The following is a 12,997-nucleotide window of genomic DNA, read 5'->3' as shown; positions in this document are numbered from 1 at the left end:
TTACTAAGTGGGGCTATTTCTGGGATCTTAGGCTGCCTGTTCTTTGGCCTTTACTGTCTTATTTTCCATGTTGCCCTCATTGGTGTGAGTTGGTATCTGACTGCTTTCCACTCTTTAGGTTGTTTTACTTTAGGTAACTTCCAGCTCTGGTCATTGGCATCAGTCATGATCATTTGAGATATTGAGTGTGCATTACAGAAAACTATTGGTATTAGACTTAGATCACTAATTTCTGTAGTTTTTTTTTTTCCAATTTTCTGCTTATCTGTCTCTTTCCTGCCTAGGCTGGCTTTATGAAATTGGTCTTTGGTCTTTCAGCTGTGAAATCACAAGCTTCTACAAATTTATACACCACCAGTCTTCTACTAAGGAGCCCTTGTAGACATAGTGAGCTTATAAACATTTCAAGTCTTGGAAACCCAAAGGGGCAGTTCTATTCAATTCTCTACTGTTTTTATAAATTAGAATCAACTCAATGGCACTAAAAGTCATCAACTGCCATTAACATGCTTTTGAGGACCAGTATCATTTTTCAAAGTACGTGATATTCCACAGATACCTTTAAAGAAAACAAGACACACAATTACTGCAAAATAGAAAACTGGCAAGCCTCACTTTCACTCTAGGAAAAAGTGATTAAAACAAAACCACTATTTTGATTTACTTTTTATCAAGGTTGGTAGCATTCCTTCCATTCCCTGTTAGAAACAGACTAAGAAGCCCTAGACATACTTATTTGTTCCAAGCCGTACTTGTTTGTTACAATAACTGGATGCTGTTTTTCAAAGGAGGAGTAGATCTTGGCAAGGTCCAAGTGAGAAGAGCTTAGAGAAGGTGAAGCCCTTGAACTTGGGAGTTTTAGATACATAGCAAAACAGGATGTGGCAACTGATATGGCCAGGAGGGAACTGGCTTTGCATCGAAAAGCAAATACTTGAGGAAGGAGCTAGAGCCATGCTGCTTTCTTCCCGAGTTTGTTTCTTTTAAAAACAATCATTTTATTGGGGGCTCATACAACTCTTACACAATCCACACATACATCAATTGTGTAAAGCACATTTGTACATTCATTGCCCTCATCATTCTCAAAACATTTGCTCTCCACTTAAGCCCCTGGCATCAGTTCCTCACTTTTCCCCCTCCCTTCCCGCTTCCCCCTCCCTCACGAACCCTTGATAATTTATAAATTATTATTTTGTCATATCTTACACTGCCCGGAGTCTCCCTTCACCCACGTTTCTGTTGTCGGTCCCCCAGGTAGGAGGTCATATGTAGATCCTTGTAATCGGTTCCCCCTTTCTACCCCACCCTCCTTTCACCCTCCAGGTATTGCCACTGCCACCACTGGTCCTGAAGGGATCATCCACCCTGGAATCCCTGTGTTTCCAGTTCCTGTCTGTACAGTGTACATCCTCTGGTCTAGCCAGATTTGTAAGGTAGAATTGGGATCATGATAGTGGGTGGGGAGGAAGCATTTAGGAACTAGAGGAAAGTTGTATGTTTCATTGTTGCTACACTGCACCTTGACTGGCTTGCCTTCTCCCCATGACCCTTCCAGAAGGGGATGTCCAATTGCCTACAGATGAGCTTTGGATCTCCACTCTGCACTCTCTCTCATTCACAATGATATGACTTTTTGTTCTGATGATGCCTATACGTGAACCTTTCGACACCTCGTGATTGCACAGGCTGATGTGCTTCTTCCATGTGGGCTTTGTTGCTTCTGAGCTAGATGACTGCTTGTTTACCGTCAAGCCTTTAAGACCCCAGACGCTAAAACTTTTGATAGCCGGGCACCGTCAGCTTTCTTCACCACATTTGCTTATGCACCTGCTTTGTCTTCAGTGAGCATGTCAGGAAAGTGAGCATTATGCCAGTTTATAGAACAAAGTATTCTTGCATTGAGGGAGTACTTGAGTGGAGGCCCAATGTCCATTTGCTACCTTAATACTAAACCTATAAATATATGCACATAGTACTTAATACTAAACCTATAAATATATGCACATCTTCATATATAAATACATTTACATATGTACATGCCTTTATTTAGGCCTCTATAAATGCCCTTTGCCTCCTAGCTCTTTCCTCTATATCCTTTTACTTTCCTCTTGTCTGAGTTTATTACTTATGGAGAAATAATGTCTTGAGTTTATTTCTTGTTTATTGTCTGAGTTTATTTCCACTATCATGTCTGAGTTTATTTCTTATGGAGCAAATAGGGAGAGACTAGTTTGAAATTTTTCCATTTTTGAGTCTACATTAAGTGGCACTTTCTTATGGCTAAGTTTTAAAAACACGTGTTATTAAACTTTGATGCTAGCATTTCACAACAATGAAAAGGCATGTAGTCCCTCCCCCACACGCTCCCACCACCCCCCCATTAAACTTGAGCTTTTTAGACACTGCTTTAAAGCTTTCTGGATATAGAGGGGAAGATGTACAAAGAACACTGGACCCAAAGGATGAGAACAAATCCTATTCTTAATGCTGGAGCCAGCACTTAGAAGCTATGCTGTGACTTTTTAGAAAGTCTTCTCTGCGCCTGGTGGCAGAGTGGTTATGTGTTGACTGTTAATCCCAAGGTAGCCACTCTGCCGGAGCAAAGTGAAGCTTTCTACCCAAGAAGAGTTAGTGTCTTGGGAATCCACAGGGGCAGTGCTACCTTGGCCGCAGGGCTGCTAGGAGTTGGAATGCACTCTGTGGCAATGAGTTTGGTGCCTGGTGCTCGAGTTTAATGATTATGCGGGAGGAGGACAGGAAGAGGCAAAGTGGGTTTTGTCAGAAAACCCCAAACTCTCCATTTCACAGTGGCTTCTTTAGAAATTGTTTTGCCATAAAGATGATACGAATGAAGCCAGGTAAAATGGAACAAATGAGGAAGCAAAAAACCCCCAAACAAACTTTTCATTGTGACTTGAGTAAGGGTCACAGAAAATCGGCAGTGCTCCAATCAACAATTTCATACCCATTTTATTTCATATCATTGATTACAATGTAACATCATTTACCCCACTTCCTCCATGGACTTCCTGTTTCTCCTTTCCTGCCCCTGCTGCACTTTGTCCTTGGGTAAATGCTGCCCATTTGATCATAAATGGTTGATTCTTCTAAGGTGTGCACTCGACACTAGTGCTATTATTCCCCTTATGGAAACCTGACTATTTGTTTATAGTCACATACTTTTCACTTGACAAATATTTAAATATCTTCGAGGGAAGTTCAAAAAGTTCCTGGGAAATTTTCATAATCTTTTCATTTTTCCAGAAACATTTTACAATGGCTGGTTCAGATGAGACGAAAGGTTGAGGGTAGCAGAGATACGAGGCTCCAAGGAAAGGGGGCCACTGGAGCAGTAATGCCGTATGTGTGACAGTGCAGGAAAAACAAACGCAGTATGGGAATGTGTTTCCAGGAGCCTGGGCAAAATTCTGTTTGACAAAATTCTTTTTCAGATATTGTCAGAGTGATATGACACATTTCTATTAGTTACCATGGGAAAGCGTCTCCAAAAGAGGTACAAATATATCCAATTTGCTATAGAGGAGATCCATTTGAGCATATTTGGGGGCTTTGGATAATTCAAAAAGCTCCACCAGTGATACTTTCTCCATGCAGAAAAATATCTGGTTCAGATACAACGTCCCTCTACGTATGTATGATTTTAAGACATACTAATAAGAGTAGACAGGTGATTTAAACTTTAGCATAGTTTTAAAAATAACAGCAAGTATATTATGCTATTAAAATATAACAGACCCGTAATCTTCTATTATTTTAGTTAATAGAGAAAGGTCTTGCCAATTTCATCATGGATGTCACTAAGTACTTTCTTTTTTGTTTTTTAATCATTTTATTAGGGGCTCATACAACTCTTATCACAATCCATACATACATCAATTGTGTAAAGCACATTTGTACATTCATTGCCCTTATCATTCTCAGAACATTTGCTCTCCACTTAAGCCCCTGGCATCAGCTCCTTATTTTTCCCCTCCCTCCCCACTCCCCACTCCCGCATGAGCCCTTGATAATTTATAAATTATTATTTTGTCATATCTTGCCCTGTCCAACGTCTCCCTTCACCCACTTTTCTGTTATTCGTCCCCCAGGGAGGAGGTCACATGTAGATCCTTGCAATCGGTTCCCCCTTTCCAACCCACTCTCCCTCTACACTCTGAGCATCGCCCCTCTCACCACTAGTCCTGAAGGGATCATCCTCCCTGGATTCCCTGTGTTTCCAGTTCCTATATGTACCAGTGTACATCCTCTGGTCTAACCAGACTTGCAAGGTAGAATTCGGACCATGATAGTGGGAGGAGGGGGGGGGGAAGCATTTAGGAACTAGAGGAAAGTTGTATTTTTCATCATTGCTACGTTGCACCCTGACTGGCTCGTCTCCTCCCCAAGACCCCTCTGCAAGGGGATCTCCAGTGGCCTACAAATGGACTTTGGGTCTCCACTCTGCAGCCCCCCTCATTCACTATGGTAAGATTTTTTGTTCTGATGATACCTGTTACCTGATCCCTTCGACACCTCATGATCGCACAGGCTGGTGTCCTTCCATGTGGGCTTTGTTGCTTCTGAGCTTGATGGCCGCTTGTTTATCTTCAAGCCTTTAAGACCCCAGACGCTGTATCTTTTGATAGCCGGGTACCATCAGCTTTCTTCACCACATTTGCTTATGTACCCATTTGTCTTCAGCGATCATATATCATGGAGGTGAGCACACGATGATATGATTTTTTTGTTCTTTGTCACGAAGTGCTTTCGTGTAGATTATCTCACTTGAATTTAATGACTATCTTATGAATTCAATATGGCAGTTATTATCTCCATTTTTAATTTTTATTGGGAGCTCTTACAGATAATTATGACAATCCATAATTGAGTTAGATCAAGCATAATTTTACAGTTGCTACCACCATCAGTTTCAAAATATCTCAATTTTTACAGGGAAAGGAACCAGGGCTTTCAGTGATGAAGTAATGTACTTCCCAAGTGGAAGAGATCTTTTGTCTCTAAATTTTAACATACCACACTGTCGTTCATCCACAGGGAGGGTAAATGATTGGTTTGACGTCAAGAAATAGGTATGAAGACAAGACCCAGGGTTCCTGGCTCCCACGGTACTTCATCTCTTGAGACATGAGAGGCAGAAAAAAAGGTTTGAAGGTTTTCTGACCACTAACTGAAATCAGAAACATAATTTAACATAGGTTTACAATCCAATAAGAGTTAATGCTACTTCTCAGTCAAGCAGTCATAACCTTGGTGCATTCCTTCCAAATGTACACTGTAAACCCTAACCAGACCTATTGCTGTGCGTTGGATCCCAGCTTGTAGCAGCCATCCTGGACAGATGGGAACTGCTCCATCACAGGGTTTCCACGGCTGAACCTCGTTCAAGAAGCGGATGCTGTGTCCTCTTTCTGATGGGACTCCAGCAACTGAACTTTCAGTTAGCAGGTCACTGCCTAACTCACTGCATCCATATAGGCAATATATATTACTACACCTAATCCAGATCTCCCAGTCTGTGCACCCTCCCCCTCAGCTTGTTCTCTCTAGCTCCTCCCTTGATGACTTCATGCCAGAATAGACTAGAATATACTAGAGCTTTCTGGAAGCAGAGCACTGTGTTCCATTCCCAGTATCTTTCTTTGACTCAGTGTCTTTGCTATATCTGCAAACATGTAATCTTAGCAAACATGTAAAATTCAGATTTTATAAAATAAATTCATAAATCGATGCCTTGTTCATATTACCTACTTTTTCCTCAATTCCTGTTGAGTATTTTTCCATTTTCTCTTGTCTGTCTGATGTGATCCTTTAAGAAAGTATCCCCATGTAGTCTGCCCTTGCCAAGTTCTACAAAAAGGCTGTTCTACAAAAGATGTGTAGTGATCTAGGGCATAGGCTCCTATACCACCCAGCCTTATCACTTTTACCGTATCCTCTGAAACTTCCTTCATTCACTCAGTATTTACTGGATGTGCACAGTGGGGCTGGCATTATGCTAGGTGCGGAGGCTACAGCAGGGCAAAATATCCAGTGGTTTTTCACCTTCCTAGAGCACACGCACCGTCTTCTTTACTATTGGGCATACTATTAAGACATTAGTATCTAGTTGATGTTTGTCATTGCTGTCTCACAGTGTTTATTATCAGGTTGCTATTGTATTCGGGGAAGGCTAGAATAAAGCCATTCTCTCTCTTTTTTCTTAATAGAAAAGAGTTCTAAGGTTCATCTGGCATGTATTAATACCTCCAGTTTATTATGAAAATTTGCTGTTAACTTATGTCTTACAGAATTTCCCCCACAAAGCTGAATTTCAGGCCATCTGATAGTTTTTGAGCTTGTGGTGCTGAGGAATAAATAGTGGGCTACTGCCTGCAAGCTCAGTGGTGGTTCAAATCACCTGCCGCTGGTGGAAAGATTACCTTTCAGAAACCCTATCTAGGGTCGCAGTGAGTCTCAACGGCCGAGGTGTGACGGGTAGATTTGCATGCGTACCTTCACCTTCAAGTAAGGGATTTTCTGTGCTGATAGCTTTTCTTGACTTTCTCTGTTTCTCATTAAACACTGTAGACTTGATAGCTCTGGAACAATTGGGACTGTTTGAAGAGAGAAAAGTTGCAGAGATAAGTCAGCTGTCTTAGATCTACAGGCTTGTGCCTTAATTTATGGGCATCATGTAGTTGCTCCTATAGTAAGGTGACCAGACGTCCCACTTTTGGCGGGACAGTCCCAGTTTTTGAAAAGAATGCACGACAAGCTAGGGAACGGTCTATTTGGTCCATATAGACCAAACTTTTAATTAAGAACACCCCCCCTCCCCCGGTCAATGGTGTCCCGCTTTAAATCTGGTCACCTTATCCTATAGTGAACCAAGTGTGTTTGGAACCCATGACTCAGAGGTCAGGATTTGTCTATTCTCGATGGCCCATTCTAGCTTTACCTCTTCTCTTTTGCTAATTTGACCAGAGGGCCCCAACCACCACTCAACACATACACATTCTGGCAAATTCCTGACTAGATTATCATCTTTGGAATAAAAAAGCTTTTGAACAGAAGCAGTGAAATTCTGTTCTGCTTTTTTATCTTAAAAGAAAGTAACCAGATTGAGTGTTGTATTTCAATGTAGAAAACTTTACAAAATTATTTACTTTGTTTTGCCTCACTAAGTGGAAATAAGACCGTTGGTTTTTAGTTTTTAATAATCTATTCAACCACTAACAAGTGCAGAGGAGTTTGCAAAGCCATTGCAGCAGGGGGAATATTTGGTTTCCTGTTTCGAGTAAATGACAGACCCACCGGCTCCTTTTCCAGGTATCTCTGTAGTACAGGTTTGGCTGTCACTGGGCTGATAAGGCACTTCATGGCGTGTGTTAGGCGGCACCTTGATAATTTGTGAGATTCAGCGTTTCATGTTAGTCTTGAAAAGTATGGGAAGATAGACTTGTGCAAGATTTTATTTAATCTTCGTAATACCTCGAAGACAGGGGTAAAGTAAGTTCCCTGGCGTCATGAAGTGTCCACGGCCAGTTGAGGCCCTAAGCATAGTTCTTTTCACTAAGTGCATCAGACCTGGCCAGTACTGCTTTCTAGGACTGAGCATATTTGTAAAGTGTTGCCAGTGCTTAAGTTACATCACTGCACCGTCACTCTAAAGTCAGAGTAGTTTGAAGGTTTCCAGCATCCTTTCCGAGGAACTTGTAGAATTATTTTTATATGTAGAATTTAAATTTTTTTTAAGTCTTAAGGTATTGATGAAGTTCACTTTAACTTTTATTTTTTACTTCCGTGAAATCTTGAGAGAATAAGCTGACATCTGGAAGGATGATTTCTGAAGAGGCGAAGGGACAGAGGGAATGACCAGTAGACTGCTGGATCTCACCAATGGAACATGCAAACGACACCGGGTAGATTTACCAGTGCCTTTGTCTTAGACCTCATTTCAGGCTTAAAGAAAATGTTGAGTGAGATTCTGGCATTTGCTACCAGAGTTTATGCAAGTATTTTTAGGACCTGTGAAAATATGATACTGGCAGGAACCAGTGTTATTCTCTTGTCTGTCTTCAGCAAAGAATAAAACAGATATATAGAACCTGTCTATTCTCATCCCCTTTTTAAAGTACAAGTAGTATATTTTTACCCTTAGTGCCATAAGGAGGTAGCTAGATCTTCTAAATAATAATAGACACAGAACCATACAGAATCCTGGCCAAACATGAAAAAGAATTACTTGACAGAGAACGGGTAGTATAAAACTGCATTTATAATGCTCTCTAGATGGAATTCTCCGTACATTTGCAGCTGCAATGCATTGCTAAGGGAGGAGATGACATTTCCTCGGAAGATTCCTATGAGTCGTAGTTAACTCAGTGGCAGTGGGATTGGTTTGGGTTCTCTGGAAGGTCTTTTTAAGTAAATTAAATTCTCCTACTGGGGTTGGGGTAGGGAGTGGTGGCAGGGAGCTTGCTCCCAACTTAACTCATTGCCCAGTCCTGAGTTTGTCTGAGGGCTGAGAGTCACAGACACGGCCAGCCTCTCAAGGAATCTACAGCCTGTTTTGTTAGTCACTGCTGTTTGCTACTGAGACTTGGAAGGGCTGCTTGGTATTCAGGGAAGATGGGTGAGTCTACTTTTTAAAACGGTGGGTGAATTTATTTTTTAAAAGCTATTGCCATCTCTTAAAGACTTGCGTTAATTATGGAAACAGATGGCCTGGAAAAAGTCGAAGAAAAGATGCCAAATCTTAACAACCCCTTACTGGCGAGTTATTTTGATTTAAGCATTTCATTATCAGAGCTTTTAGAAAGTGAAATAAAAAGAAATTCATTTTTGGATTTTATTTTTAGGACTCCTTTTTTATATTCTAAGGAAGAGATACTAAAGAATTGTGAAATGACAAATGGTTGATGGGCATATAAATGAGAGGGAAAGAATGGGTGGTCCATGCACTCAACCATCAGCTACCGTCTTCCTGAAAATTGTGTTGAATTTGCCAGGTAGCTTATAGAATTGGTGACAACTAATGAGTATCCCATTTCTTCTGCCCATTGGTACACAACAGTGAGACGGTTTAAACGGAAGCATCTTACAGCCATCGACTGCCAACATTTGGCTCGGAGTCATTTGGCTGTGACCCAGCCCTTCGGTCAAAGATGGACAAACAGAGATCCGAACCATGGTCTCTATCCTAGATCCAGACCAAAGAGAGGGAGTAGGGGTATGTCTTCCCAAACAGTATCTTGCATTTCAAAATCTGTGGTTGTGTGTGGCCTTTGACTGTCTTCCCACTTTCAAAGTATTCATAAATGTTCCTGCTATGTCTTTCAAGCCCTACTGTAATAGTTGGACACCTGTTAAAATTATATGTGCATTTTCCATGGAAAATTCCATCCTGTTTAGTAAAAGCTCTAGAAAAATGTGATGGAATGACAGCCATTAATTGTAAAGCGATTGACAATATTTATCAATATCACCAACACCCCAATCTTGATCTAGGGCGATTACTTGAGTCTTCATTAACCTTCTTTGGCTAATCTGTTGCTAGATTTGACATGTCACTTTCCCACAAAACATTTCCTCTACTGCGTTTGTGGCAGACTGCTGCAGTAACCCTTTTTGGTTCTGGGTTTTATTCCTTCTAAACAATCTCGTGTGTGTACTTGAGTTAATATTCTTGAATAGCATGTTCTGTCCTGACACTGCCCTTCCCAAGAGTCCACAGTAAAATGTTTCCACTTCACTATTTTAGGTTCAGGCTCAGTCACCGCCACCTTGCATGTGAAAGTTCCACTTCTGGCAGTTTGATTTTCTTGCTACCATTCATTCTATGTGCCAAAGAAAATTTTACTCCTGTTAATATGTACCTGCTGATTGTGGTAGCAATTGTACAGTACTGCTTGATGTGATTTAACTGTGGAATGACAGGATGTCTGGATTTGCTCCTAATAAAATGGTTTGGTGGAAGGGAAAAAAATACATATGCTAGTATAATCTACATAGTTGTATTTCCCTTTGACATGTAATTTCAGAATCCTGCTCAGATCTTTAGTTTTAAAGAATCACTTTTGCTTTAAAGAATCACTGCCTTTCTCTTCTTTACATGTTGGAAAATGTATTTTTCTCTTACTGTTTGGAAGTATTATGGCCAATTGTATGAGACCGCTTCAACCTTAATTATATGTTGTGTGATGTTTAATTTATTGTTTTATGTGTCAACCTCTTGTCATTCTGTAAGTTCTTTACTGATACGGATTTTGTCAACATCTGTATGTTATACATGTATAGTTCTAGTGCTGTACCTGTATTAGGCCCTTAAGGAAATGTTGCTAAGATTGAATTAAACAATTAGGAAATATCAAGTGTTAAGTAAGACCTTACTGATTGCAAAACTGTTTATCAAATGGTCCCAGATGCATTTATAATTGCTTTGTTAGTCCTAATCTAAAAGTATTACTTTAAATTCTTTTTAAGTTACCGTAATCTACTTTTACTTCTTTCTCTCCTTTTCCAAAGTGAGAATTTTAGCAACAGCTATTTAGAAAGCCTTGTATATTGTTATGTATTGAAAAGGTGTTTAAATACTCTTTTGCATTTAAAAATGTTCTTGTAGGAATTAAGAAATCCAGTGGTGATATATGGAATGATCATTTGGACATTCCTAAGGGGTCCTAAAAAGGACCCGTAGTGGGGTAGTGGTTCTGTGTTGGGTGGCTCTTGGCAAGGTCAGCAGTTTGAAGCCACCTGCTACTCTGTGGGAGAAAGTTGGGGCTTTCCACCTCCCAGAAAGAGTTAGTCTTGGAAATCCCCAAGGATTTCCTGTCCCCTCTACCTGTCCCCCCAGGTCTCTGTGAGTCTCTATTAACTGGATGGCAGTGACTTTGGTATTTGAGCATTCAGGGCCTAAAAAGGAGGCTTAGTGGTGCTGTGTGTTAGATGTTTGGCTGCTAATTGCAAGTCAACAGTTCCAACCCACAGGCTCCTCCATGGCAGAAAGATTTACAGTTTAGAAGCCCTCCCTATAGAGGGTGTCTGTGAGTTGGCAGTGACTTGGTGGCAGTAGGTTTGGGTTTTGGAAGTGTCTTAAAGGTGCTGTGGTGGTACAGTGGTAGTCACTCAGCTGCTGAGTGACTGGGGCTCTGCTGGAGAAAAATATGGCCGTGTCTGCTTCAGTAAAGATTGTGGCCTTGGGAAACCTTAGAGGGCAGTTCTGTTGGGCCACTTTGAGCCTGATGGAGTGGGCAGCAGCGGCAGGGAAACCCGACAGTTCATAGACACTTAGTGAATACCTTGTAAAGGAATGCACCGAACAGAATAGGCTTCACTCTAATAATATGAAGAGAATTCTGACCCTTCCCTTTTTACTTAAAAACAAATTCACGTGTCAGCTTCACTCAGGAGGAAATAAAAATAATTTTAGCGAGATTCCCTACTCCATCTTAGAATCCATATTAACCCAAGGAAAGGAGTATGTTTTTCTGAAGCCTAATTCCCTAAAGGGAATTTCTCCTTTCTCCTTCGACAAACTTAGATCGCCTATTGTCGGAGCAGGCCACCAGACATGCATGTTAATAATTCCATGATATGTGGACGTGAGTGGTTGTGGTGGTTTTTGGCTTTTTTTTTGTCCATCCATTCAGGTATTGCCAGATGTGATGTGGGTCTTCACACCATCCAAAGACTGGTCTCTTTCTTTCCATTTGTGTGTCTGCTTAAATGATAGAGCCCAAGTATAAGTATTTATTTTCGATTAGCTACGTACATGAGTCAGTTGACTAATACATTTCCTAGTCTCTTCCTCTTCTCCCTGTTAACATAGAGCATTAGAATTTTGTTTTATTTGAGTCAGCCACCATCACTCATTGCGTGTTCATTCTGTGTGTGGGGGGGTCTCTCTACAGGTCAAGGATGCCAGAGACACAGCACTGAATTCTTCCTGGCTGGCCAGCGGCAGTGCACCAATGACATGGCCAAAAGCAGTTCTGCTGGCAAGGAGAGCTACAAGGACTCCGAGGGTGACATGATCTTTCCTGCTGATGGCAGTTCTGCCCTTCTTCAGGAAGGCGCTGGAGAAGCGAGGCTGGACTCTGCAGGATCCACTCTGCCTTCAAGGAAGCGGTCTCAGTCCTTTGAGGAAGATAGCACCCAAGATACAGGGACCAGTCATTGGGATGGGGTTTCTAAGAAAACCTCACGGCATCATTTGTCCCTGTCATGCAAAAGGCTGAGGGAAGTTAGGCAAGCAGCAGATGACTGCCTCTCTGCAGAATCTGGAGAAACTAACCGAGAAATTGAGGACATCGGTCCTGACCCCATTCCTGACACATACTATGGGCTTCTTGGGACCTTACCTTGTCAGGAACCCCCGAGCCTCATTTGTAGCTTGCCCAGTGAGGTCTTGAGGCATATCTTTGCTTTCCTCCCTGTGGAAGATCTCTATTGGAATCTAAGCTTGGTGTGCCATTTATGGAGGGAGATCATCAGTGACCCACTGGTATGTAAAATGTGTACAGCCATAGAATGCTTTCTTTCAAGGACGTGACTTACCTTCAGTTAGTGCATACTTCTGATAATAGGGCTTCAGAGATGGTGGTATCCATTTGCCTCCAGATTGTGGCTCAACCTCACAGTGGCGTTTAAGGCCTTCTATGTTGTCTCAACATATTATTCCCGCCTCATCACTCACTTCTTCCTCAACACACCGTTGCATTCTCTCCACAAGTGGTATGCTGGCTCTGGACCACAGACAGCATGTTCCACCCCCTACCCATCCCACCTCCCACTCTATAGTTCTGTTGATTATCAATCTTACCTGTTCTTCAAGGCTTACTTCTTAACACTAACTACTCTTTCCCATTTCATCCACTGAAATGACATGTTTTTCTTTGTGTTCTTACAGCAATCTATCATCACGTTCTTTCTATTTTAGTTTTAGCTGTTCTTGCCCTTTAAATTATGAGCTTATTCATAGGACCCTGGCTAT

At 41.4% G+C, this 12,997-nt stretch overlaps 1 protein-coding gene across 4 annotated transcripts in view; it reads left to right on the top strand.

Moving 5' to 3' along the window:
* Window positions 1–12,997, top strand: part of FBH1 (F-box DNA helicase 1) — a 54,501-nt gene that overhangs the window by 2,571 nt on the left and 38,933 nt on the right. Inside the window, exons 1-4 of one of the 4 annotated variants that reach the window (XM_045285608.1) lie at window positions 4,699–6,528; window positions 7,820–7,925; window positions 9,080–9,235; window positions 11,916–12,508. In XM_045285608.1, the coding sequence (XP_045141543.1) occupies window positions 7,910–7,925; window positions 9,080–9,235; window positions 11,916–12,508 (765 nt within the window). In that variant the 5' untranslated portion in view covers window positions 4,699–6,528; window positions 7,820–7,909. Of the gene's footprint in view, window positions 1–4,698; window positions 6,529–7,819; window positions 7,926–9,079; window positions 9,236–11,915; window positions 12,509–12,997 lie in introns of those variants that run through there. The other 3 variants (XM_045285606.1, XM_004712621.2, XM_045285607.1) reach the window with 3 other exon arrangements.

The sequence above is a fragment of the Echinops telfairi genome, unplaced genomic scaffold, assembly GCF_000313985.2.
Source record: "Echinops telfairi isolate 266 unplaced genomic scaffold, ASM31398v2 ScPeMD7_7473;HRSCAF=8511, whole genome shotgun sequence".
Classification (NCBI taxonomy): domain Eukaryota; kingdom Metazoa; phylum Chordata; class Mammalia; order Afrosoricida; family Tenrecidae; genus Echinops; species Echinops telfairi.
This window is presented reverse-complemented; position numbering and strand designations above follow the sequence as displayed.